Source organism: Gossypium raimondii, chromosome 5, assembly GCF_025698545.1.
Source record: "Gossypium raimondii isolate GPD5lz chromosome 5, ASM2569854v1, whole genome shotgun sequence".
NCBI lineage: Eukaryota > Viridiplantae > Streptophyta > Magnoliopsida > Malvales > Malvaceae > Gossypium > Gossypium raimondii.
Genome location: NC_068569.1, coordinates 3,923,310 through 3,949,456, shown reverse-complemented (window position 1 = coordinate 3,949,456; position 26,147 = coordinate 3,923,310). Strand labels below are relative to the sequence as shown.

The window sequence follows — 26,147 nt, the reverse complement described above, 5'->3', positions numbered from 1 at the left end:
TTACTCTTACTAAAAGTACAAATAAATTATTATATATAAATATGTCAGTGATAATTAATTTAAAGTATTAATTGACATTAAAATTGAAATTTGAATCTAGACGATCTTATATTAATATAATACATTCTAAAACATAATTACGAAATAATGAAAATAACAAAAATGTCATGATAACAGAAAACTGGATCTAGCTTCGGTCCAAAGGAAAGGAAGAGAGTGAGTCAAAAAGGACATAGAATATAAGATAAGTTGGTGCACAGATAAATATGAAAAAGAAAGAGAAAGTGGCAGGTCTTAAGTTAAAGGTGCTATAATAGTATGACTAAAGAAAGAGAATAAAGCTTAGTCTGAAAATATGTTAAGTATATGCAATAGAATAAAAGAAAAAGAAAAGGGAAAGGAAAAGTGACCTGTTTAAAAAGTGTTTAACAAAAGAAAGAGTCCAATATTTTACAATATATGCTATAAGCCTATAATCATGATTGAAGAAATCTAGGTAATGGATCATCACTTTCATGTGCACAAATCCCTTTTTCATTGCCAAATATAATTGATTATTTTAATCCATTTCTCTACCTTGGCCATCATTAACTAGTAGGTTATGGTAACAGTCTTATTACTGCTACTTTTTCAATTCAATGTATTTGAACATAAAATAGGATAATATTATCCTTCAGGAATCAGGTCTATGTATGACTATATTTTATGAGAAGATGGAATATATCAACGTTATAGAAATGGTTACGGAGTACTGAATCAAGATGAAACTGTGAGCACATCAAATCATAAATTAATTGGTCAGCCGTTGCCACCTGTCTTTCCTTTCACCACACTCTTGCCAAAGAATAGGATTGTTTTGAGGGAGCATAAGCAAAATGATATCTAGTCCCCTGCAAAGTTAAACCAGCCAGTTGAACAGCAAAAAAATCGAGCCAAGCTGTTCATAAACCGTTTATCAAATGCTCTGTTTTTATTTACAATCCTATCGGTCAGAGATTGGATGAGCGCCCTGGACCCTGTTTCAGGTTGTTAAGAAAACTACAAGCTGAAAGCTAGCAGTTTTTTTTTATCATTTCCAAACATATAAACCAGAACTCTCCATATCACATTAACAAATGTTTACCAGTGAAGATAAGTCATATTCCTGCTACATACGGATGACCAGTAAGCAAGATTCAAGACTATTATTTAGATTTTAGCAGATTAATTCTGTTGCTGGTCTCTAAAGAGTGTAAGAAGTCAAACTCAACACCAATCAGCGAGAAGACTGTCCGTTCGATTTGAATAGTATGTGCTCCTCCTCTAATGTTGTCTCATTTCCAACAACAGACACCCAACTTTCGGAGATTTTATTCACTTGTCCATTCAATATCTCAACTAAAGTGAAGGCTCGGTAGGTGCCATCAGAATTGGATGCTTGCAGGGAGGTCTCATTTGTGGATCTCTTAACCCTGGGAACTATGGCTCCATTCAGGTATATGATGTTGTGAGTCCCGACTACAATCATTTTACGAAGACCATTCCCATGTGCCAATTCCTTATGCATGTGACCAAACACAACAAGTGGAATGGAGACGTTAGTAGTCTCTTTCAAGTTGGAGATGGCTTGTGCTAGATCTGTACCAAAAGATATTTTTGTTAGCTTTGACAAAATAAGGCCATTAATCTATTTCAAACATAGACAAACATAGTTGCATGAGGAAGGACATTTGATTTATTAGTTTTGACACTCCTACATCTGGTCTTCAGCTTCATATTATTCCACCGATCTTTTCAAGCACAAAACAGAGTGAGATAATTAAATTATTTTGAAGGGCAGGTAAAACACTGTATTGAAAGGAGCCTAACTCTGATAAATTACCTGGATCACCATGATCACCACCACCAAACACCCAGTCTTTTCCACAAATGTCATTCAATTCACTGCCAAGACCTGCAAAAAGTAACGCCTAATGCTTTTATAGGAAAACCCAATTGGTCTTAAATAATGATTGAATTGGCAAGTCCATACACCTGTGGGTCCATTATGTGCAAGAAGTATAACTAGATGATCTTCTGGGGTCCCAAGCGCAGCTTCATAGATTCTCTTGGCACTTCCTTCCATATCTTGGATTCCATACCTAAATGGCACTCCAATTTGGTAAATTGCAACATGCATAAAGATTGTAAGACGAGAGCCAAATTCCACAATTAACAATCCCATTAGCACAGCCAGCTTAACTTATTAGATTGTTAGATTACAGAATAGTTTAAATCTAATAAAGTCGATTCAAGTGTTTTGCAGAGTTAACAGACAAGCCAAACAAGATTTATCTAAGAAAGGAAATAGTAGACAAAGGGTGAAATACAACCTTGCAGAAAAGTGAGTCATTGTGGGGAAAGAGTAAAAGTAACCAAACATACAACACGAGAAAAGTATGAAAAGTCAACAAAACAGGTAGTAAATTAACAAACAGCTGCCACTATGCAATACTACCTTGCAGACAGAAGCCTTTTCCGAAATATTTGTTGACCACCGCACGAAAATGGCCGTCCACCAACAATACTGAGCTTTAGTAAAGGAAAGTCCAGACGTTTGTAACCTACATGTTCCTGTCCAAGACTATAATGTGAAAGGAACATTATTATCAACTGATGCCCTTCAAACGCTACAACTTACAAATGATTATAATATGCAAAAGGACCATATGATGACACATACAATAAACTGTGTCAGTAGCCAAAGTCCTTATCCATATGTTCTCATTTTTAACTTTTGGCAACAGAACATCATTATAGCCAAGAGATTATATTGATATTTGAAACAAATGTACTGGACTAATCCAAGCCTCAAATTTTCACAGTTACCATCTAACATGGAAGAATAAAAGGAACAGCGAAAATTACAGAAGCATGCATTCTCAAAATTCCTTTTTATAGGTCAGCAAAGCTCACCATTCTAGCTGAAGTTGAACTCGATCCTTCTTCCTAAACAAGAAAAGATGTGCTGAATTAGAAATCATTAGATTGTCTAATGCATAGCTAGCAACTTAAGACATGAACAAGAACCACCACATCAAAATCCAAACACACCCAACAGGCATATTAGTCAATCCATCGGGCATAAGTAACTCACTTAGAAGAAAACTGTTGAGTGCTCCAAGAATCATGATTCCCCAAAATAACTGCTTTGGGAAAGTTGAGAGCAGCGACATCTTGAACTAGTTCGAGATTTTCATTACCAAAATCACCTGAATGAAGCAAAAGCATGTGAACAAGGAAAAAAGGGGAGAAGCAAGCTTGACGGATGTAACAGGTTGTTCAGGTAGCGCTAGAGCTAGACATTGGCTGCATGATTTAGGCACATAAGCTACAGTTATCTAATTTCTTTTAAATGAATGAACAACTCTAGAGTGTCTCAGACATATCCGAGAGTGTGAAATGAAGCCAGAGTCTAGCCACAACATGGTTACAACTTACAATACATGTTTCTTTTCAACATGACTCACCTATTGGATCTGGAAAAATATTAGAGGGAAGACTCCAAAAGTGAATAATCATAGCACACATTGGTTGGATAAAGAGGAAAGAGGAACCTGCCTGTGAAGAGCACCAAATCCGGCTGCATTTCCACGAAGTGTCTTATCAGATAGGTTTTTGAGATCCATATGACACTTTTAAACATCAGAAGAGTTCATATAAAGCCAAAAAAAAGCCACTAAGAAGACAAATCTTTAATTTAACGGGAACTTGAAATCTATCAATGGGATCTGTGAAAATGTAGTCTGGCAACTTGTACAGTTTCATTGAACACATGTAATCAGGGAATTTGAGAATAAAATTCCCAAAGCTAGAGTGCCGAGTTAATTAAAAGCACCCAAATCGATAAGCAAATTATATTATTGAATTCCTCTTATGTTTATTTTTATTTTTCACATTAAAGCAGAACCCTTAGCGCTTTTTTTTTACTTATCTAAAAATCCGAAGGTTTTTTTTTAACGAAATTTAATCTTTACCTTAAGAAATTGAAGGGCGTTTGCATCTTCTTCAAGGTCCCAATCATCGTGCTTCAAAAAAAAGCCCAAGTTAAAAAAAATATAAACGGAAAGGAAATTTCAATATGATACATATGATTCAATAAAGAAGAGGAAAACCGACAACTTACGACGTCACCAACAACAGCGATTCGAACCAGGGAAGAGGAAGCCATGGAAGAGAGACAAGGGCGGGGCTTTGGCTGAGGTTGAGGGGAAGAAGATGAAGAGCAAAGAAAACTTAGAGTAGGCGCGTGGAGAAACGCGCTAAGCATTTGTTTTATGGTACTCCTCTTTCCCGGTTATAATTTACTGGCAATAGTTGATAGGCTGACTACAAAGAAAGTCAACCCTTTGTTATCTAATAAATAAGTAATGTAAGGAGCCCTTGTGGCCGTCCAATTTCAATCATTACTGGCCGTCCGATTTTTTGTTCAGTTTGTGAAAACTCTGGCATAATAGGCACGGCACTTTTTCGATTTCATGATTTTTTTTTCTTTCAGAAAATAATTTTAATTTGTTGAAATCAAAGTATTTTTTAGGTTTATTTTATGATTAATGAAAATTAATTTTTAAAGTTTAGTGATTGTTTCTTTCAAGAAATTTTATATAATAAGTAAAATGTATCACAAATTTGGTAGGTGGATTGTTTTTCTCGGAAGTAAAAGAAATAAAAATTCACACTAAAATGTCGTTATGCGATAACTATTGTGTCATGCAGATAAAACTGACGTAATATACGTCTAGAATACGAGATTGTAATTACTTTTGTTTCTCTGTATAGTAGGCTGCTGCTGCTAAGCTTGCTTGCTTCACTGCTCCACAACCTTTTAACTTTTAATTTTATATCATGGCGGAAAATCCATGAAAACTCCCAACATTGGGTTTTTTACAAAAATATTATAAAAAAATAAAAATTTATCAAAATATAATCTTTTTTTTATTTACTAAAATATTATAAAAAAATTTATTTACCAAAATATACAAAAAAAACAGAAAAAAACAAAAAAAAATTGACACAGCCTGATGAGGCCAATGCCATTGGCGGCACCAATGTGCCAAAGGACTAAAATGTGACCACTTATAGTTTCAAGGATCTGACATGTAAATTTACCATTTTAAATTTTGAAAGTGAATGGCCGCTGTTGTGGGCACTAAAAGTGAAATGTGACTAATTGCCTTCTAAGCCCTCCTTATTTATTATTTACTTTTTATTCCCTTCAACTCACTTTTTTATTTAATAAACAATCCCTTAACCTATTTTTGTAGTTAAATAAGCTCTTAATCTATGATTTTTACTCATAAAAGCCATTTATTTTATTATTAAAGTAAATATATTTTACCTAAAGTAAAGCTATTTAAAAAGTATAAACTAATTCGCATTTTATGTATTATTTTTGTAATTTGATGAAAATAGTTTATTTAAAAATTTACTAAATTTGATGAGAATATTTTATAATTATACTTTATTTTTCTATTTGGGTTACATTTATAGGTGATCGTTTTATTATTACTTATAATTAAGTGATAATTAAGATACTTAGAATTCTAATTAAGTAATAACTCTATTTTAATTTAATAAAATATTCGTTATTATTTTAATTTAATAAACTATTCTCATTTAATAACTATATTTTAAATTAATATAACTCTATTTTAATTTAATAAACTATTCTCATTTAATAACTATATTTTAAATTAATAGAAATACCGTGTATGCCTTATTGAAAAATAAACTATTATAAACTATTCTCATCAAATTTAGTAAATTTTTAAATAAACTATTCTCATCAAATTACGAAAATAATACATAAAATGCTAATTAGTTTATACTTTTTAAATAGCTTTACTTTAGGTAAAATATATTTACTTTAATAATAAAATAAATGGCTTTTATGAGTAAAAATCATAGATTAAGAGCTTATTTAACTACAAAAATAGGTTAAGGGCTTGTTTATTAAATAAAAAAATGAGTTGAAGGGAATAAAAAATAAATAATAAATAAGGAGGGCTTAGAAGGCAATTAGCCACATTTCACTTTTAGTGCGCACAACAGCAGCCATTCACTTTCAAAATTTAAAATGGTAAATTTGCATGTCAGATCCTTGAAACTACAAGTGGTCACATTTTAGTCCTTTGGCACATTGGTGCCGCCAATGGCATTGGCCTGATCAGGCTGTGTCAATTTTTTTTTTCTGTTTTTTTGGTATATTTTGATAAATAAAAAAAATTATAATATTTTAGTAAATAAAAAAAAGATTATATTTTGATAAATTTTTATTTTTTTATAATATTTTTGTAAAAAACCCCTCAACATTTTATTATATTTTAGCTAAACGGTAGCTGTCAAAACATCTTTTCTACTTCTTTTGTACAAGTGTCCATCATCAAATGTCAAAGAACTCCCTTGCTCTCTTAATTCAATATAGAATTGATTGAGTTAGGTCCTATGACAGCCACCCACAAAAACCCAAAGTCTTGTCGATGTAGAATGTAGAAGAAGCTGCGGTGGCTTCCTCTTTCATTGCAGGAACCATTGACGGGCCGGTTAATACCGTTGTAACGTTTAGAAAATGGGGTTTGGAATGGACTTTGGAGCGTGGTTTTCAATTTTCAAGCGAAGGGTAATTGTAGTACATATTGTATTTGCCAGTTTACAAATCGGGAAGCCTCTTTAATGTAATAGTCACCGTTGACACATGATGGTATATTGACTTTGAAGATCAGTTTTAGCTTTGTAGGAGATCTTGCCTTTTAAGTTTCCATGGCATCCAAAATTATCTTCTTCTTTCTTTTCATCTTATTCCCTTCTTCTCAATTCCACTTGTGTGGAGCACAAACTTTGGTTAAAGCTGGGTACTGGTATGCCAGTGGTGAATTTCCCATACAAGACATAAATTCTGCCTTGTTCACTCATCTTTCATACGCTTTTGCTGATGTGAACGCCTCAAATTATCAGCTCCTTATCCCCTCTGCCTCTCAACAATATTTGTCCACTTTTCCAACCATAGTCAAACGGAGAAACCCATCGGTTAAACCACTGTTATCCATCTGGAATGGAATATCTGCAACTGGAAAATCTATTGCTGGTGAAAATGTTACTGACTCAGTTTTATCTTCAATGGTTTCAGCATCTTCTAAAAGGAAGTCTTTCATTGATTCCTCTATAAAAACAGCTAGGCGTTATGGTTTTCAAGGCATGGACTTGTTCTGGGTCTGGCCTAACAGTACAGATTTGTCTAATATTGGTGTTTTATTAGATGAGTGGCGAGCTGCCATTAATTCAGAGCAGAGACAGCCAGGTGAGTCGCAATTGATCTTAACACTAGCCATTCGTTACTTGCCAACAATTGAAATGGTAAGTTATCCAATCGATTCCATAAGAAGAAATGTAGATTGGGCTCATGTTGTGGCATATGACTATCATTTGCCGACAAGGGAGAATTTTACAGGCCTTCATGCTGCTTTGTATAATCCATCTAGTAATGTCAATACAGATTTTGGGATTAGGGAATGGTTAAATAAAGGAATGCCACCTAGCAAGCTGGTTTTGGGTTTGCCTTACCATGGGTATGCATGGAAATTGGTGAGCAGTCAAGATAATGCCATTGGTGCACCATCTTCAGGTCCTGCTGTCAACATTGATGGTTCCATGGGTTATAAAGCTATCAAATCATATATTCGAGATTATGGTTATGGAGCTACTAGTGTATACAATGCAACTTATGTAGTGAACTTACTAACTACCCCAACAATTTGGATCAATTTTGATGATGTAGAGACTATCAAAGCAAAAATGTCCTATGTAAAGGAGAAAAAGCTTATTGGTTTCAAAGCTTTTCAGCTTTCCAATGATGATAATTGGGTGCTATCACGGGCAGGTAGGTATTTTCAACCATCTCAGAAGATTTTTGAGCTTAAAAACTCTGCACTAGAGAGCTAGGATTTGGTTTCTGTTTGCTTGTTTTGTGTAGCTAAAAACAACCTTCATAACTTTTAGCCAAATCAATCTTTACATAAAGTAAACAAAGTAGATAAATAAAAGTGCATCAACTTTGATGACAGATCCTAATTAATGTTGCTGCTAAACTACATTGGCAGCTCAAGAGGGGGAAAATCAAGCAAACAAGCAGCAGTTGTTGCTTAAAATCATCCTTCCAGTATCTCTCATTGTTATCCTTGCTGTGGCTTTACTGTTTTATTTGCGTAGAAGAAAGGTTCAATCAGAAGGTAAATGGCCTTCAACTTTGAGGATAGGAATTGGAGCAAATGTTTTGGTTGATAGCAATGCATAAAAGGAAAGATTCTTTTTTTTTTTCTGAGTTTTCCTTATACATTTTTTTGGTTGCTTTTTACAGCGGAAATGGTTTTAACGAGCATTCCTAGCCCAAGAATTAATGCACCAGCTGCTGAAAATTTTGGCAGTGATGCTTCCCATTTGCAAGTGTTCAAGTTTGCTAACATCAAAGGGGCTACAAATAATTTCTCAAGTGCAAATAAGCTTGGAGAAGGTGGCTTTGGTCCTGTGTACAAGGTAACATAAACAGTATACGGTTGGTCAATAGCATTTACATTCAGTGCTGAAGCAAAGTTGCAGGCACCAGCAAATGATGATTTAGTATCCTTTTTGGATTTTGATAGGGTAAATTACCAGGAGGCCAGGAAATTGCAGTGAAGAGACTTTCCAGAACTTCTACTCAAGGACATGAGGAATTTCAAAATGAGGTTACATTGACAGCCAGGCTTCAACATGTAAATCTAGTAAGGCTGTTGGGATATTGCACAGAAAAGGAGGAAAAATTGCTGATATATGAATTCATGCCAAATAAAAGCTTAGAACTCTATCTCTTTGGTATGCTATTAAGTTGATTTTAAGTCTTTAATTCTAGTTTAAAGCACATATTGGTCACAATTTTATACTTGATGCTATGATCAAAAGTGTGGGGTTGTTGCAGATCCAGTCAGGCGGTATGTTTTAGACTGGGAAAAGCGTGTGAGGATCATTGAAGGGGTTACTCAAGGACTGTTGTATCTTCAAGAATATTCGAATATTACGGTGATTCATAGGGATTTAAAAGCTAGCAACATATTACTGGATTGTGATATGAACCCCAAGATATCAGATTTTGGGATGGCTAGACTTTTCAAGAAGGATGTAAATGAAGCAAACACTGGTAGAATTGTTGGAACATAGTAAGTTAAACCTTTTTCGAAACAGGGTTTCCTTTTGTTTGATTTGATGTATATTGCTTAGCATTTTAATGACAAACAAATCTCAATTCAGTGGCTATGTTCCTCCTGAATATGTAAGAAAAGGTATATACTCCATGAAGTATGATGTTTACAGCTTTGGAGTTCTTCTTCTGCAAATTATAAGTGGCAAGAGGAATACATGTTATTATGGCCCACAGGAGAACTTAAACCTTCTTGAATATGTAAGTTAATCACCATGAATTCATTAATGTTTAGACTTTCAAGGTTTTTCCAAATGCAAAAACAAACCCATTTAAGCTACTGAATGAATGACATTAATAGGCTTTCTTTTTTTTCTTTTTTGATGATTTGCAGGCATATGAGTTGTGGAGTGATGATAGAGGGACAGAATTCATCGATACATCACTTGATGATTCATCTTCAACTTGTAAAATCATGAGATGCATGCAAATCGCATTGCTTTGTGTGCAAGAAAATCCAGAGAATAGACCAACCATGTTAGAAGTTTTCAGTATGCTTAAGAATGCTTCAATGGCGGCAACTACGCCTAGAAGGCCAGCTTTCTCTGTAAAAGCAGATAAAAATACAGGAAGTACGTCTGCATCACAACAAGAAATTTGCTCATTCAATGACCCTCAGATTTCACAATTGGAACCCCGATGATTGCCGCTGCAAACAATGACAACAGATGATTGTTGATTTCCTTGTAATTATTTGCAGTGTCTTTTTTTTGTTGTTTACATTTTTCATTGTTAATAATTTCAGAGCTAATACTAATACATGACTTGTTCATAAATTTTTATCATTTTTTTCAATGACCAAGTACTTGAAAATTTCATTTATTAATAATGCAACATGAGAAAAAATATCTTAATTATTACGTACGCATATACCTGCTTCTTCATGTGATAATTGCTTTCATGGATCTTGAAAAGTGAAAGGGTAACCCGTAACCCTCCTACTCAAATTTTTCAGTGAAGGTACCTAAGAGGTTCTATAATTGGTTTAAATATGTTTGAGAGTTTTATACTCTTTTAAAATTTAAAATTTTATCTTATATTTTACTTTTGAGACATTAAATTTTGATATTTTATTGGATTTGAAAATTTTGTATAAAAATTAAATTTTAAATTTCGAGGACGACTAACATATTTAAACCATGATTAAATCAAGCCTTCTATTATTAAATGAATTTTATTAAAATAATCTAAATCAAAATAGAGTTCATATTTACTATTCAAAAATATTATTTATTGTTTAACAGAATAATATTTTTAAATTTTTATGGTTCGAAATGAGCAAATCTAGAAATTTTTAAGAGGGCTGAAAATTAATTATAAATTTTGAGAGGTTAAAACATAATTTTATCATTTATAATTTCATCATTTTAATACGTTAAAAATAAATTTTTTTATTTTGAGGGACAAAGTGTAATTTTACCATATATATTATTTTTAATTTCATTATTTATAAGGTAACCGAAATAGCAATTTTTTGTTTTGAGGGACCAAAATCCCTACCTACCTCTTTAAATACATTCTCCTTCTTAAATGAGATTTTTGTATGAAGTTGGAATGCAATTGAAAAAAAATATAATTTTCAGGATAGTTTTTATAAAGTGAATTTTAATTATATTATATAATTAATCTTATTTTTATTTTTAATAGTATATAGAGATCATTTAAAAATAGAGGGATTAACATTACTTCCCAATACTTTGACCAAAATTTTCATTTGACAAAATTTTGAAATATAGAATATAAAGACTTCTCCACTTGTCACTGCCTTCACACTTGCGTTCATTTCATCTCCGCAAGCAGACGTTAGTGCCCAGACAAAAACGAAAGGCCATTATGTAAGGTTCAAGCACATACTGACCATTAAAGTATTTGTTCTATTTTTTATATTTAGTGTTGTTTGAACAGTTAACTGTGTATCCATATATATATATATATACGTGTGTGTTTTTATGCCGTATATTGTGAAAAGCCTCTGTAATAATGGCTGCCCTCATCATATATTTTCAGCTGTTTTCCATTCTTAATATCGTTTTATTAACATTGCCTACAAGATCAGTTGCCATTGCGTTTGCACCGGCTATCAAAGCAGCTTATTGGCCTTCAGATTCAACTTTCCCACCATCAGCCATAGATACATCCTTGTTTTCTCATATTCACTATGCTTTTCTCATGCCAAGCAACGTCACCTACAAATTCGAAATATCAAATTCAACAGCCCTACTGATGTCAAATTTTACTACCACCCTGGGCCACATGAATCCTCCGCCCGCAACCCTTTTCTCCATCGGCGGTGGCGGTTCCGATTCCCTTCAATTTTCTCGCATGGCTTCAAAGCCAAAGTCACGTAAAGCTTTCATAGCTTCAGCTATGGAGGTGGCACGAAAGTTTGGGTTTGATGGGATGGACTTGGACTGGGAATACCCCAACAACCCGAAAGATATGAAGAACTTAGGCCATTTGTTCAAGGAATGGCGACGAGCTATCAAAGTTGAGGCTAAAGCAACATGCCGAGCACCTCTACTTCTCACGGCGGCCGTGTACTTCTCAGTCGAGGTTAACTTTGATGGAGTCTACCGAAAATACCCAGCGAACTCTATGGATAAAAATCTGGATTGGGTTAATGTAATGTGTTTCGATTATCATGGAGGATGGAACACTTCAGTGACAGGAGCTCATGCAGCGCTTTATGACTCGAGCAGTAATGTGACTACGAGTTATGGGCTTAGATCATGGATCAAAGCTGAGGTGGCTAGAAGCAAGCTAGTTATGGGATTGCCACTTTATGGAAGAAGTTGGCAACTAAAGGACCCAAGTTTTCATGAGATAGGATCAGCCGCTGTTGCAGTAGGGCCAGGAGATAATGGAACGATGACATTTCTGGAGATAGAGGAGTTCAATAAGAAGAACGGTGCCATTGTAGTACATGACATGGACAGTGTCTCGACATATTCTTATGTTGGTTCATCTTGGGTTGGATATGATGATGATATAACAGCGACGTTGAAGATTGGGTTTGCACAAGCACTTGGAATTCGTGGCTATTTCTTTTGGGCTCTAGGCTCTGATAGTGAGTGGAAAATCTCTAAACAAGGTAACAACTAACAATAAAGTTGGAACATTTTTCACTCTTCTTATTCTGATTTAGTTAATTAACAATTTACTGTTCTTTGGTTGATGTTTTTGCAGCTTCAAGAGCGTGGATTCTTGGTGAATGAAGATTGAAGCTTCCTTGGTCTCTTTAGTACTACCAGAATGAAACTGTTGTGATAAACAAAACATGGTTTAAAACTATATATTAATATATCCTTCATTGAGTAACAAATCTTTTTCTTTTCTTTATTTTTTTTGCTTAAAATAACGAACTGTAAAAAGGAAAAAGGAACTATTAATGAATGCAGAATGTATAAACCATCGGAGGACAACAAAATTGCAGCTTTAACCAGAGAAAAAGGTTCAGTAAAATCAGTTTAATCAGTTATGATATGAGCCAAGCTCCAAGGTTGCTGTGGTTAGGTTTTCCACAAGGTCTTGTCCTGTCGACAAATTAATCAAAATGAAAATTTTATAGTTCTTTAATACATTCAAGGGCATAACATCTAAGGGACACACAGAGAAAGCATTTACCATATGAAATCAGCAATCTGCAAGACATACAAAAAATGGCAACACTAGCTATGCTTTTCTCTCATCCATTCAACATAATTATCAAGGATCAAGGGCCAAGCTTGGGTTGCATCATAGTTTTCAAGATCTGGAAAGCTAATCTGTTCTAGCAAAGATTCAAAGTTATTATAGATGCCTCAAGGTTGCTTGAGGAAAAAGAAAATTATGATAATAAAAGAAACTAATGCCTTTTCATCAAATATCAAGTACATACGTCAAGCATGTGAAATCTAGCATGAATTATTCATATTTTTACATGTCATTTTCTTTTCTTAGTTTTTCTTCATTCTGGCAGCCAACACTGACTTCCAATGCAGATGGAAAGAAACTTTATGGTATTGAGTTATGGCGGCAAATGGGAAAATAAAATTAGCAAACTTGTGCATTTCCAAAAGGTTTACCTCCTTGCAAAAACGTAGAAAATTTATCCACTGGTCTGAATTTATTACTTTGTAATCATTCTGGACCTAGAAAATCAAGTCCCAATATCATAAGCACGCATGGAATATATGCTCCAATAAAAAACAGTGCATCTAATTATCATTTCCTTTGCTAAAAATTAAAGAATAACAGCCTCAAACAAAATTGGCTGCCTACCTTCAGATATTCAATTAGTGAATCAATCTGAGGACGAAATTGAACCCCTAGAACAAGATTCAACAATTCACAGATGCTTTCTATGTCCACACTCTTTTGCTTCTCCTCTGGGGAAGAGGATAAGTGTTAGCTTTTTATTAAAAACTAATCCTAGAAAAGTGAATCTGTGCACTGAGGAAAAAAAAGGCTGCTTTCATTCAATTAATAGGAACCTGTCAAACAGTATCGAAATGCATAGGTATAGAAATCCTCATAATTGGATGGCTTCTCCACCTATTTTTCAGATATATAAAAGATCAAATCAGTACTACAACTAAATTGCTTAATTCAGAAGGAAAATGGAGATATCCTAGTTAGGAAATCAATCTATCTAGGGTTCTATTTTCTATTTATGAGTCGAGGGCTCCATTTCCTACATCAACTTTTCTATCAGAAAATGACTTTACAATGATTGTAATAGCCATTGCAACATACCTCTTTCTCCAAATCAGAGAGCGCCTTCTTTAGTTTGCTAAGTGAATCAACCCCCAATGCTTTAAGGCCTGTTTGCCACTCATCCTGGTTCAGTGCAAGTAAAAAAAAAAAAAGAATGGCTCATCTAATGTCAGTTCACTTTTTCTATTAAGGCATCTGTTGAATGTAGCGAGTCATATAAGTAGTTCTTCTGCTTACCTGGGTAAAATAGCCCTGCTTTTCAGCTTTTAGTTTCCTGAGATATCCAGAACACATTTGTTAGAAGAAACTCTCACCAAACATTAGGCCCAGTCATGGTCCACAGAATAGAACATACCAAGCGAGCATCAATATCCTTACATCAGTGTAGTCCACTCCTAGATCTGAACAGAGTGCTTCAATACCTTCTGGACTGCTCAAGCAAACTAAGGGTATTAAAAAAAAGATATCTATGTAATTCTGTAAAGAAAATCATTCTTTGTGCATCCATGGGACTTGTCTTCAATTGTTTCAAACAAATTAGGTTTGCAACTGTGTGACCTCACATCAAACTAATCAGACAAAAGGAAGTCCTAAGCATTCGTCGGTAAGTACCTTGATATGAAATATAACTCTATGTATCATGCAATAACATATGAGACATTATGTTCAAACAACAATTATGAATAATGTAATTCCTTTAAGAACCAAAAGCTGAGAGAGATGCTTGACCTTGAAAAATGATAGCAGCTTGATTTGGATAAGTATAATAATTTTATTTGACATTTTCTTTTGTATTTATAAATAATTACACCAATTGATCATTGAGCAAGAGCAAGAAGTTCATATCACCATATCAGTAACTCTAAAAATATAAAAGAATATAGACAAAATGTACTTACTCAATCATGCCCAAGGAACTATTTGCATATGTATTGAACAAGCGATCTATTTTTTCCAGCCCCTTTATTTTAGCTTTACTTGAGACTGAAACAAAGAGTAGCATTATCTAATAAGAATACCGGGCACCTCACAAGAAAAACCCGAAAACTTAGTCGATTAAATATTAGGGGACCATCATTACCATTACTGTATCCAACTAACATTCAAGTCAGATAGCAATTTGAATGCCGGTTCATGTCATTTTCAGAAGCAAACGCCATGCACTTAATTCTCTATAAAAATTATCAATATTCTACATATCAACCTTCTCAGAATGCCACTTTAGTTATTATTAACCCTATAAGGCTATTCACACACCAGTTAGGGGACCGAAAAGACACGAATCCTACTGACAACAGGAAAACGAGTCCAAGTTGGGCTCATTACATAGAGAACCATCATGAACAAAAAGCAAAGTCCTTTTCAATAGTTTGAACCTTTGTCTTCCTCACTCCTAGCATTAACTTTCAGCTCTAATGCTAAAAGGCCCTATTTTTTATCTCCCTCATACGCTATTTTTCCCTAACTTGCTGTGAAAAAGAACCTGTAATATTAATTATAATATTGATAAATCCCAGGAGATATGTTCAATAATTCAATCAAAGAACGAATCAGATTTATATGGCCATCGATTGATTTAGACTGTATCCTAAGAAGCTTCCTAGCCTAAAAAAGGAGAAGATTTAACAGAAGATGATTAAAATATAGTTAGTGCACAATTCTTCAATTTAACGTATTCTCTTTTCCCGCGGTTTCTGAGAAGTTAATCTGAGTGGAGCAGTCGTCATTCACACACCGACAAGCCAAAATAAAATAAAAGAGAGTAAATAACAATGATTACTGTTAAGAAATAATCGGGTATTGTACGATTTTCGCTTAAATTCTTTTACTTTCATTGATCTTTTTCCCGCGCTTTCTCGGTTACCAAACAATAAAACACATAAAAATCACTTTTTTTAAGGGAAAAAATAAAATAAGAAAAGGAGAGGGATGTACCAGAACGACCGTCGGATGATGTGACGGATGAGGAATTGGGTGGGGCAGATTTACGCTTAGATGCGCGGGGAGGCATTGGTGACAAAAGAGATCGGACTGAAGCCAATGATGGAACAACCACAGCCACTCGATTTGATGACCAATGACCAATTGACTGAAGAGGAAAAAGAAACCCAGAACCCTAGATCCAATGATATTTAGAGAGAGGCAGCGAGACTGTACTAACACAACAGACTAACACAAAATAGAGATAGAGATATAATTGGAGTAGCTTTTGAGATAGAAAGAGATTAATCAGTAGTATTTAAAGATCGAAATAGAGAGGCTTTTGCACGCGCCACGCAACTATCCGCTGCGAGTGGAGGTTAAGTTTTTGAACTTCGGAGAAAGGAAATTACTATTTAGTAATTAGAATGTTTTTTTATTAAATACTAATTAGGAAGGACTGACTGAAATATTCTAAATCTTGTACTGTATATTTAATGGAGTGATAAATTATTTTAAGGACTTTTTATATAACTATTTAATTAAAAAATATACATCAATAAATAATTTAAAATTTATAAAAAATTAAAAAATATAAAAATAACACAGAATACATGAAACATGTGACGCGGACTTTTGTACGCCTCGCGAGTATTTGCTACATGCAATAAGTCATGTTCAATTTTTTCTTTTATAATTGAGGGTGAAGAATCATATTTTCTACACTAATAAATATTTAATTTTATTTTATTAAAATATAAATTATCTATTTATAAAAAATAAAATATTTAAATGATTATATTTATCTTTCGTCCAAAGCTATAAAAAAATATAATATATTATATTAATAAGATTAAAAATAAAAAATTACTTTTATCAAACAACCATATTCAATACTTATATTTATTAATTTACCAAACAACTTTTCAATATAAATTCAACTCATATAAAATTTAATAGTAAAATTTAATACTTAATTTTTCTGCACTTAAAATTTTAATTTCAATTATTATTATTTAAAATACTTACTTTTTAAATTATTAAACATTGAATTAAATGAGTAACTCAGCCTTTAAATTACTCTACCCTCAACAACGAATATTGATTTTTTTAATTTTTCATCTACCATTGATCTTCAGCCTTTAAATTAGTGTATAATTTTATTCCCCAACTAGGTCTCAAATAAAAATAATGTATATTTTAAAAAAGAGTTATTAAATGAATACGTATATAAATTTTCTTGAATTAATATAAAGATGAAAATAAAATTCACAATTAAGAAAAACTAAAATGAAAATTGGAGAAGGCCCAAACGATGAAGAGAAGTGATCCACTGGAGCGCAAATCCCAGAATCACTTGGTCCAAAAGTCATAAAAAAGTCAACATTCCCAAATTCATAGTCCACGTATGGCCCAACAAGGTAAACCCTAGAAATCCCAGATTCAGTACAAAATTGTTAGGTTTTTCACGCTTCCTGTTTTTAAAGCTCTCACCCAGCAGCTTGAGAACCTTAGTGCCGCATCCCTCTCAACAGCTGAAGTGCCGAAAATGGTAATCGCGCTCCCCCCTACCTTCCTTTCTTCCTTACGTTAGAAAATAGTTGTGCTATTCATTTTTAAGCTTTAATAGCTGTGGTTCTTGCTTTCATTTTCCCTTTGCAAAAATGTTTGGTTATATATATATATATATATATATATATATATATATATATATATATCTGTATGTGCAAAGAACAGTTGAGTCTCAATTTTGAAAGGTTTAATTTGACAGCCTTCGCACAAGACCTTCATGATCAAGAAGAAGCTGGCCAAGAAGATGAGGCAAAACAGGCCCATTCCTTACTGGATCCGAATGCGCACCGACAACACCATTAGGTCTATATTTGCTTCATTTTTTTTGCTCAAACATGCTTACAAGTTTTTGTTTTTGTCTCACTTTTAAGGTTTATTCAGATTATTTATTGATTTTTTTTTTCAAATTTTTTTTGATTGAAGGTACAATGCTAAGCGTAGGCACTGGCGCCGTACCAAGCTAGGGTTCTAAGTTCGATGGGCTTATTTGTTTCCAGTATTTTCTTTAAGTTTTCTAAGTTTATTTTCGGACTTATTTTATTTGGGATTTAATATTGGGAGCCATCGAGAATCTTTGTATTAGGGATTTTGATGAGATTGTTAGTGACTTTGTTTTAGTTTGATTTTATATTATCTCATCTTAATGTGAGTGCATGGTATTGAACTTTCTTTTGGTAATTGCTTTAATTTACCTTATATGTTAAACAATTCTCACCTGCATGATAGCTATGTGCTTGAGGGTGGCTTTATCAAATTTATTACTTTATTTTAACTGAACCATTGTGGTATTATGAACTAATGATCTTGAAATGGTTAGGTAATATGGTTTTTCTTTAAGGCAGAATTTTGAGTGACATGGCTTGTTGTATTGAGTTCTAGAGAGCAGTGTTGATCATATCACATGCTAGCGAAAAAATCTGTTGGTGGTAAGATTAACTATTAGAGACAATATATAGGGTAGATTTGTAATGACCTGACCCAGCCTACTGAGCTGTGTTGTGAGATGCAAGCCAAAATTGTCCTTTTGGGCGCCCACAGCTCTCTTGGGGAGTTTGAGGATTTGTAAGCGAATATGAAGGTAATAAAACCTTGAGGGATTCGTGGGTACTTGGTTTTTGTCTCATGATGTGGTTAAGCGGGTTGGGTCTGGTCATGACAAGACACAAGACTTTAGTTTAGAAAGGAAGAGATTTATGCCTTGTATGCATTGTTGCTTCTAGACGGGGAGATCATTTAGGTAATTTGACATGGAAAATGATTTTGAGGGAATCATTTGATTAAGGGAAGGTTTAACGTTAATATGGTCTGCAGGTGTTGTGGAAATGAAGAGTTTATAAACTAGTGTACGAGGCAACAAGTAATGAAGTGGAACTACGGAGGTGGGTTGTAATGGTCTTTACATGATAGGCACGTTTATGATGGTTACAGTCGATTGATGGCTTGTGTGTTTATGATGTTTTTGAGGAACAGAGTGCACTTTTATGGAAGGAAAAGTAATTTTTACATGATGAGCTTGGTTACCAATGTAAATACTTGAATTGCAGTTATGATAACTGGATGTAATAATACTTGAATTGCACTTATATGGAAGGAAAAGTAATTTATTCGTCTGCTTAAATGGGTCGTATAGAAAAGATTTGTCCGCTACCCAGCTTCCTGCTAAGTGTGAGCACCAGCGCATGTGCCCTTGTTTACGAAGCATTTTCAAGTTTGCTGAATCAAAATTTCGAGCTTGACTATGATGGATCAGTGGAGTGGAATGTGCGGTTGAAGTTATTAAAATCAAGATGTCAGGAATGGTAGGATTGTTATTCTATAGCAGGCTTCTAGCCATCTCGGTTATCATTTTCACAACAATGAAATATCAACTAATAAGGATGAAATTTTGACCTGTCTCTATTCAATTATCCGAATATCGTAATTTTGGCGTGCATGAGCCATCTGTTCGGCTTGGTTTGATCTTAATTGATTCGACCTGCGTTTTGGATAAAATTTTTAATAATTAAAATTTGTATTTGTATTTACATTTAGTTAAAGTTAAACTACACAAAATCACTAAATTATTTTGATTATTCAATTTCAAAAAGTTACGAAATGGTCATTGAATTATTTGAAAGTTTTTATTTAAGTCGTTGGGTTATTAAAATTAATGTTATATGGCTTTTTTTTATTCGCATACCATTTGAAAGCTTTCTTCTCCTTTTTTATAATAAAAATTTTTCACAAAATAATTTTTAATGTCATGAATCTATGAATTGAAATTCAAATAGCTCTCTTTCTCGATTTTTGACACAGGTCTTCGATGGGTACTCACCTATCATACTAATTGTTGAATCATTGCTTAGAGCTCGTTAGTCGGATTTAGAAAAAAAAAATTTAACCGCTTAGTGACTTAAATAAAAACTTTTGAATAGTTTAGGGACTTGAATAAAATTTTTTGAATAATTCAATCATTATTTTGTAATTTTTTGAAATTGAATGAGTGATCTAAATGTAAACTTAGTAATAGTTTAATGACATTGTGTATAGTTTATCCTTATTTAAAAAAATAAATGGGCTTGAATAAGGAAAGAAGAAGGTAAATTGGATTGTGGTCTGACCGGATCCGTACTCCTCTAGTGTTAATTAGAGACAAGATGCAAAGAGTAAACCCTCTATTCAGTTCTGCTAAAAATATTTGCGCTGAATTCAGTGTTTCTTTCCAGTTTAGTGGGCAGTCAGCAGAACCCTATAAAAAGCAAAACATCGGTTTTAACTTCTAAGCTAGTTCTGACTTTGAAAAGGAATTTGGGAGGGTGGCAATTTTCTACGACACAAAACTTCGTTCAAAACTGCATGGACAAGTCATTTCTTTAATATAAAAGGCAGTTGGGTGATGTGATGAAACAGTTCATGCAAACTAGAAACAGCGCAATTTATGGCAAACCACAGAGCCTCCAAAGAAACTAGTCCAAAATTCAATGTCGTTACTGTCTCCCTCTCTCATTTGCTTTCGAAGCTCGGGTTAATTATATAAACACTAGTTCATTCAAGCCAAAATAACACTTCCAATAATAACTAAACTCATCATCTCATTGCCAATGGCTTCCAATGGTGATATCTCTTTGGAGCAGATCAAGAACGAGACTGTTGATCTTGTAGGCATTTTGGATTCCATTCTTATTGGTTTTCATGTTGCTTTTTTTAGAAAGAATAGATACTAAATTACAGTACTTTGTGTTTGCTTTTATTAGGAGAGAATCCCTGTGGAGGAGGTTTTTCAGCAGCTGAAATGTACAAGAGAGGGTTTGACATCAGAAGAAGGAGAGAAAAGGCTCCAAATCTTTGGCCCTAACAAGCTTGAAGAGAAAGAAGAGAGCAAATTTCTTAAGTTCTTGGGCTTTATGTGGAATCCTCTGTCTTGGGTGATGGAGGCTGCTGCTATTATGGCCATTGTTTTGGCCAATGGAGGTGGCAAGCCTCCAGACTGGCCTGACTTTATCGGTATCGTTTCCTTGCTTTTCATCAATTCAACCATCAGTTTCATCGAGGAAAATAATGCCGGCAATGCCGCAGCTGCTTTGATGGCTGGTCTTGCACCCAAAACCAAGGTATATTTTGTTTGCTGATCCATACATGTATGTCTATTGCTTGTCTGGAGTTCCTTTTCTAGGTTCCATCAACTTCATGGTTCACTTTGTAGGTGTTGAGAGATGGCAAATGGGGTGAGCAAGAAGCTGCAACTCTGGTACCAGGAGATGTAATTAATGTTAAGTTGGGAGACATCATCCCGGCGGATGCTCGTCTTTTGGAAGGCGATGCACTCAAGATCGATCAATCGGCCCTAACTGGTGAGTCCCTGCCTGTTACCAAGAATCCAGGTGATGAGGTCTTCTCGGGATCCACCTGCAAACAAGGTGAGATCGAGGCTGTTGTCATTGCCACTGGTGTCCATACCTTCTTTGGCAAGGCTGCTCACCTTGTTGACAACACCGACAATGTTGGTCACTTCCAAAAGGTACCTTAATCATGGTTGTTTAGGTATTATGATGTAAATCCATCATGTTTGGATTATTTAATAACCCACTGCTTATTGGTACAGGTATTGGCAGCCATTGGTAACTTCTGCATCTGCTCGATTGCTGTGGGAATGCTCATTGAGATCCTGGTGATGTACCCAATCCAGCACAGGAGATACAGAGACGGTATTGACAACCTTTTGGTGCTTCTCATCGGAGGAATTCCAATAGCCATGCCCACAGTCTTGTCTGTGACAATGGCTATTGGGTCTCACAGCTTGTCACAACAAGGAGCCATCACCAAGAGGATGACTGCCATTGAAGAAATGGCAGGGATGGATGTTTTGTGCAGCGATAAGACCGGGACTCTCACCCTCAACAAGCTAACAGTAGACAAGAGTCTCATTGAGGTAAGTTATTAGCATTTTTCCTATCTTTCTAACATGGTTTCATGAGCATGAAGTCGGTATTTGTATCCGCAGGTGTTTGTAAGTGACATGGATGCAGACGCCCTTGTACTGATTGCTGCAAGGGCTTCCAGGGTTGAAAACCAGGATGCCATTGATGCTTCGATTGTAGGGATGTTGGGAGACCCCAAAGAGGTATCTGATACAATTCACATTTCCATTCATACCACCTGTAATATCTCTGCCATTGCATGTGTTACTGATTTTGCTGCTTATGAAACTATAGGCAAGGGCCGGAATCACCGAGGTACACTTCTTACCATTCAATCCCGTGGATAAGCGCACAGCTATCACCTACATTGACAGAAATGGTGAGTGGCATCGTTGTAGCAAGGGTGCTCCTGAGCAGGTAAGATAGTACATCAACTGAATTGCCATTGTAGTTCATTTCTAATCTTCAGAGTAATCACCGGTTACACAAGTTTGGCTCCTGAATTCAAAATCTTATCATGTGGGTTGGTACCAGATAATTGAGCTATGTGAGCTCACCGGTGGCTTGAGGCAAAAGGCGCATCATGTCATTGACAGTTTTGCTGGCCGTGGCCTTCGGTCCTTGGGAGTTGCTAGACAGGTGGATGACCCTAAAGCTAAATGATTTCATCATGAATATGTATATTAAGATCAACCACTTCTCTAACTAATTTATTTGGTCTTTGCACAGACAATTCCAGAGAAAAAAAAGGAGTGTGCTGGAGGACCATGGGAGTTCGTGGGCCTTTTGCCTCTTTTTGATCCCCCAAGGCACGATAGTGCCGAGACTATTCGACAGGCTCTTGACCTTGGTGTCAATGTTAAGATGATCACAGGTGACCAGCTTGCCATCGGAAAAGAGACGAGTCGCAGACTTGGAATGGGGACGAACATGTATCCTTCTTCCTCCCTCCTTGGCCAGTGTAAGGATGAGGCTATTGCTACCATTCCCGTCGATGAGCTCATTGAGACAGCTGATGGATTTGCCGGAGTCTTCCCTGGTAATTGAATAATCATCTTAAGTCTAAAAAATAAAAAGAACCAACTATATTCATAGTAGATTTAATGTTTTTGTAAGGTCAATTACTTAATTACTTACAATTTGTTGTGTGCAGAGCACAAGTACGAGATTGTTAAAAGGCTCCAAGAATTGAAGCACATATGTGGCATGACAGGAGATGGTGTCAACGATGCCCCAGCACTTAAGAAGGCGGATATCGGTATTGCAGTGGCTGATGCAACTGATGCTGCGAGGAGTGCCTCGGACATAGTCTTGACCGAGCCAGGATTGAGTGTGATCGTGAGCGCGGTTTTGACTAGTAGAGCCATCTTCCAGAGGATGAAGAACTACACAATCTATGCCGTTTCCATTACAATCCGTATCGTAATGGGATTCATGCTGATTGCTCTCATCTGGGAGTTTGACTTCTCACCATTCATGGTGTTGATCATTGCCATCCTCAATGATGGAACCATCATGACTATCTCCAAGGACAGGGTCAAACCATCTCCTACACCCGACTCGTGGAAGTTGAAGGAAATCTTCATCACTGGGGTCGTCCTCGGGGCTTACATGGCGATTGTGAGCGTGATATTTTTCTGGCTGGTCCACGACACGCTGTTCTTCACTGTAAGTGAATCACACTGACCAAAAAAATCAACCAAACCAAGAGGGGAAAACGAAAAATACAAAAAGTGAACATTTTCTTCCATATTTGCAGGAGAAGTTTGGAGTGAAACCGATAAACGAAAACGCAAATGAGTTAACTTCAGCTCTCTACCTTCAAGTGAGTATCATCAGTCAAGCACTCATATTCGTGACAAGGTCAAGGAGCTGGTCCTTTGTTGAACTCCCTGGTCTCTTGCTTCTTGGAGCCTTCCTCGCAGCGCAGTTGGTCAGCATAATATGATGTTATATTTCCAAATTTCAGTTTTATGCATTGTTTATGTATAATTAAAGATAATTTGAATGTTAAAACAAGTGTTTGTTACTTGTTGAACAAGGTGGCTACTTGTATTGCGGTGTATGCAAACTGGGGGTTTGCCAGGATCGAAGGCATTGGATGGGAATGGGCAGGTGTTATTTGGTTATTTAGCGTTATTACATACATCCCTCTTGATATCCTCAAGTTCATCATCCGCTACTCTTTGACCGGCAAAGCCTGGGACAATCTGCTTCAGAAAAAGGTCAACCACATTTTCTTTGTTAAGACATTAATTTCCTTCCTTTTTCTTTTTTTTTTTTAATTTTGATTTTGACTAAATTCCTTTTTTCTGGTTTAACAAATTAAGGCCGCATTCACAACAAAGAAGAATTATGGAAAGGAAGCGAGGGAGGCACAATGGGCAGCAGATCAACGTACCCTTCACGGCCTTTCACCCCCAGAAACCAGCTGGACCAATGAGAAGGACCACCACGAGTTGTCAGAAATAGCTGAGCAGGCTAAGAAGCGTGCTGAGATTGCAAGGTAATTTCCTTAAACAATCACCATTGTTTAGAAGCATGCAAGCTTTTGTTTATTTTCTTTCTAAAACTATACGCACAAATTAATTAAGTTTGGCTTTGATTTTGGAAGGCTGAGGGAGCTCCACACACTCAAGGGTCATGTTGAATCAGTGGTGAAGTTGAAGGGGATAGATATTGATACAATCCAACAACACTACACTGTATAATGGAAGGCTTAAACAAAATTATTAAATTGGCAGAATGCCATTTTCACCTGAAAAAAGGTCGTGGGAATAGTTACCGTTGTTGAGTGCCATTTCAAAAATGTGAAATAAAGAAAGGGAATGTTAAGTAGTATAATTAAGATATCTCGTTCCAAACAACAATACAGACAATGTTTGGGAGGATATTGATGTACATCCCTTTAAAACAAAAATATCCATCATCATTTTGATTTTAATATAACAATTACATGAAAAGCTATGTGGTAATGTACAAAGGAATGAAAATTGTACATGTTGGGTTTGGGTGTGGTTCAACTCGCTCAAAGAAAATAAATCAACAAATAAATATATTTAACTTATTAAAATTAACTGGGTTACCATGTCATCTTCAGATAAAATTTACATGCCAAAGCCTTTAAGGCCATGCATCTCATGCAATACATTAGTGAATATAAAAAGGCTCGAATACAGTAAACCTCGACTTGAAAAGGCTGCTGCTGCTGCAAGTAGCATTATGATGAATGGTGAGAACATCTAGATTTAAGTTACTTACCATTCACTCATTCATACCCATTCTAGTAAGATCATCAATCAACCTTTTTTCGGATATGTGATTTCCAATTCCCAATCTTCTCTGTATCTAGTTTTCTGCTTGCTGTATACATCAGACTTCGTTAACTAAAATATGAGAAAAAAATTCAGCAATAATGTAAAAGGATTGGTACTAATGTCTACAAACCTTGATGTCATTATCCATATCAGGAGTGAAATGAATGTGTTGGTTTATTCCAGAGCGTGCTGCATCCATTGTAGAAACTTTGAAAAGTCTTAATGCTTCAGTTACGTCACTTTCAGTGGCAACATGTGACCTAAAACACATTTTTAGGTAACTGTTAAAAGGGGGCAAAATTTTCATCTAGTTATATCAAAATAGAGTTAAAAAATGTCACTCTTCCAGTTTGAATTTTAAATTTAAGCATTCACAACTCAACTTGATTAGCTAAAATCAGTGCTTACAATTTCATTTTTGCAAGAGACTCGTTTAACCTTATGATGGCCTCTAACTGCATCACAGTGATGGGAATTGCAGCAGCTTCTCCAGTCTCATTTGCTTGCTGCCTCATTTCCTACAAGAATAACTCCTGTTGATGACTAATGTTAGTTAGCATATTAAATAACCTTGAGATTATTATTCTAAAATATATTTCAACTTCTGGTGTCAATGGGCAGTTAGGGAGCCTTTTTTATTAGTTTAATTTAGGCACAAACATACTAAGACAATACTCATTTATAGCCAAAGTTTGAGATTACCCTTCTGATATCAACATAATCACTCTGAAGCTTAGCACAAGCAGCTTCTGAAAGGCGAGGGTGGCATTCTGATGTCATCGCGTTGCGCCAATATTGCGTCCCAGAGACCTTCAAAACCGTTATTGCGGCCGCAATTTAATACCATGCTCAAACTAAAACAGTTATTATTAACTAAAACTAATAAGCAATAGAATGTGTTTTGATAGAATTGATACTAATACTTGCAAGAGTGTTTTACCAGAGGCAGATAATCGGAAGGAGAGAATCGAAGGAGAGAAGGTCTTCAAGATTGACCAC

The 26,147-nt window shown here is 35.2% G+C and overlaps 6 protein-coding genes across 9 annotated transcripts; 4 read left to right on the top strand and 2 right to left on the bottom strand.

Moving 5' to 3' along the window:
- Positions 1 to 1,082: 1,082 nt before the first annotated feature.
- Positions 1,083 to 4,351, bottom strand: LOC105769985 (hypothetical protein). Of its 2 annotated transcripts, none has more exons than XM_012590984.2 (9): positions 4,145 to 4,351; positions 3,996 to 4,046; positions 3,580 to 3,601; positions 3,116 to 3,230; positions 2,935 to 2,967; positions 2,477 to 2,602; positions 2,014 to 2,120; positions 1,862 to 1,933; positions 1,083 to 1,617 (listed from the first exon to the last, which is right to left on the bottom strand). In XM_012590984.2, the coding sequence occupies exons 1-9, from the start codon at positions 4,286 to 4,288 to the stop codon at positions 1,256 to 1,258; spliced, it is 1,032 nt and encodes a 343-aa protein (XP_012446438.1). In that variant the 5' UTR covers positions 4,289 to 4,351; the 3' UTR covers positions 1,083 to 1,255. The 2 variants fall into 2 exon arrangements, with proteins under 2 accessions (XP_012446438.1, XP_012446439.1); XM_012590985.2 differs by having other exon boundaries at positions 3,489 to 3,601; positions 4,145 to 4,294.
- A 2,086-nt stretch (positions 4,352 to 6,437) lies between these two features.
- LOC105770629 (putative cysteine-rich receptor-like protein kinase 20) lies at positions 6,438 to 10,042 on the top strand. The gene is made up of 7 exons (XM_012591910.2): positions 6,438 to 7,894; positions 8,115 to 8,243; positions 8,372 to 8,547; positions 8,655 to 8,865; positions 8,969 to 9,206; positions 9,298 to 9,448; positions 9,582 to 10,042. Exons 1-7 carry the CDS (start codon positions 6,778 to 6,780, stop codon positions 9,888 to 9,890), a joined length of 2,331 nt encoding a protein of 776 aa, XP_012447364.1. The 5' UTR covers positions 6,438 to 6,777; the 3' UTR covers positions 9,891 to 10,042.
- A 1,172-nt stretch (positions 10,043 to 11,214) lies between these two features.
- LOC105770696 (class V chitinase CHIT5b) lies at positions 11,215 to 12,569 on the top strand. The gene is made up of 2 exons (XM_012592008.2): positions 11,215 to 12,338; positions 12,434 to 12,569. Exons 1-2 carry the CDS (start codon positions 11,228 to 11,230, stop codon positions 12,460 to 12,462), a joined length of 1,140 nt encoding a protein of 379 aa, XP_012447462.1. The 5' UTR covers positions 11,215 to 11,227; the 3' UTR covers positions 12,463 to 12,569.
- A 95-nt stretch (positions 12,570 to 12,664) lies between these two features.
- LOC105770697 (uncharacterized) lies at positions 12,665 to 16,158 on the bottom strand. 3 transcript variants are annotated; one of them, XM_012592012.2, is made up of 10 exons: positions 15,878 to 16,158; positions 14,842 to 14,926; positions 14,298 to 14,372; positions 14,180 to 14,216; positions 13,982 to 14,065; positions 13,720 to 13,780; positions 13,508 to 13,614; positions 13,312 to 13,377; positions 12,872 to 13,011; positions 12,665 to 12,780 (listed from the first exon to the last, which is right to left on the bottom strand). In XM_012592012.2, the coding sequence occupies exons 1-9, from the start codon at positions 15,951 to 15,953 to the stop codon at positions 12,916 to 12,918; spliced, it is 687 nt and encodes a 228-aa protein (XP_012447466.1). In that variant the 5' UTR covers positions 15,954 to 16,158; the 3' UTR covers positions 12,665 to 12,780; positions 12,872 to 12,915. The 3 variants fall into 3 exon arrangements, with proteins under 3 accessions (XP_012447466.1, XP_012447465.1, XP_012447463.1); XM_012592011.2 differs by having other exon boundaries at positions 12,665 to 13,011; XM_012592009.2 differs by having other exon boundaries at positions 12,665 to 13,377.
- Positions 16,159 to 17,249: 1,091 nt separating this feature from the next.
- Positions 17,250 to 18,083, top strand: LOC105770961 (60S ribosomal protein L39-3). Its single transcript, XM_012592342.2, has 3 exons — positions 17,250 to 17,414; positions 17,634 to 17,737; positions 17,858 to 18,083. Exons 1-3 carry the CDS (start codon positions 17,412 to 17,414, stop codon positions 17,904 to 17,906), a joined length of 156 nt encoding a protein of 51 aa, XP_012447796.1. The 5' UTR covers positions 17,250 to 17,411; the 3' UTR covers positions 17,907 to 18,083.
- Positions 18,084 to 20,514: 2,431 nt separating this feature from the next.
- LOC105771439 (ATPase 8, plasma membrane-type) lies at positions 20,515 to 24,542 on the top strand. Its single transcript, XM_052631431.1, is given in 12 exon segments — positions 20,515 to 20,571; positions 20,668 to 21,024; positions 21,117 to 21,431; positions 21,516 to 21,842; positions 21,915 to 22,034; positions 22,126 to 22,248; positions 22,366 to 22,470; positions 22,561 to 23,499; positions 23,591 to 23,764; positions 23,874 to 24,056; positions 24,162 to 24,337; positions 24,446 to 24,542. Coding segments are annotated over 12 exon segments (2,973 nt in total).
- The last annotated feature ends 1,605 nt before the right edge of the window (positions 24,543 to 26,147 follow it).

Bases quoted from the DNA above. Each gene is read 5' to 3' on its own strand.
- LOC105770697 (XM_012592009.2), bottom strand. From the start codon at position 15,953: ATGCCTCCCCGCGCATCTAAGCGTAAATCTGCCCCACCCAATTCCTCA. The intron at 13,781-13,981 runs GTATGTTGCAAT...TCTGAAAAATAG, and splicing joins TCTCTGATTTGGAGAAAGAG to GTGGAGAAGCCATCCAATTA. The intron at 13,615-13,719 runs GTTCCTATTAAT...CCTCTTCCCCAG, and splicing joins ATTTCGATACTGTTTGACAG to AGGAGAAGCAAAAGAGTGTG.
- LOC105770696 (XM_012592008.2), top strand. From the start codon at position 11,228: ATGGCTGCCCTCATCATATATTTTCAGCTGTTTTCCATTCTTAATATC. The intron at 12,339-12,433 runs GTAACAACTAAC...ATGTTTTTGCAG, and splicing joins GTGGAAAATCTCTAAACAAG to CTTCAAGAGCGTGGATTCTT.
- LOC105770629 (XM_012591910.2), top strand. From the start codon at position 6,778: ATGGCATCCAAAATTATCTTCTTCTTTCTTTTCATCTTATTCCCTTCT. The intron at 8,244-8,371 runs GTAAATGGCCTT...TGCTTTTTACAG, and splicing joins AAGAAAGGTTCAATCAGAAG to CGGAAATGGTTTTAACGAGC. The intron at 9,207-9,297 runs GTAAGTTAAACC...ATCTCAATTCAG, and splicing joins GGTAGAATTGTTGGAACATA to TGGCTATGTTCCTCCTGAAT.
- LOC105769985 (XM_012590984.2), bottom strand. From the start codon at position 4,288: ATGCTTAGCGCGTTTCTCCACGCGCCTACTCTAAGTTTTCTTTGCTCT. The intron at 3,602-3,995 runs GTAAAGATTAAA...GTGGAAATGCAG, and splicing joins ACGCCCTTCAATTTCTTAAG to CCGGATTTGGTGCTCTTCAC. The intron at 1,618-1,861 runs GTAATTTATCAG...CTTTTGGTACAG, and splicing joins TGGTGATCATGGTGATCCAG to ATCTAGCACAAGCCATCTCC.
- LOC105770961 (XM_012592342.2), top strand. The intron at 17,738-17,857 runs GTCTATATTTGC...TTTTGATTGAAG, and splicing joins CGCACCGACAACACCATTAG to GTACAATGCTAAGCGTAGGC.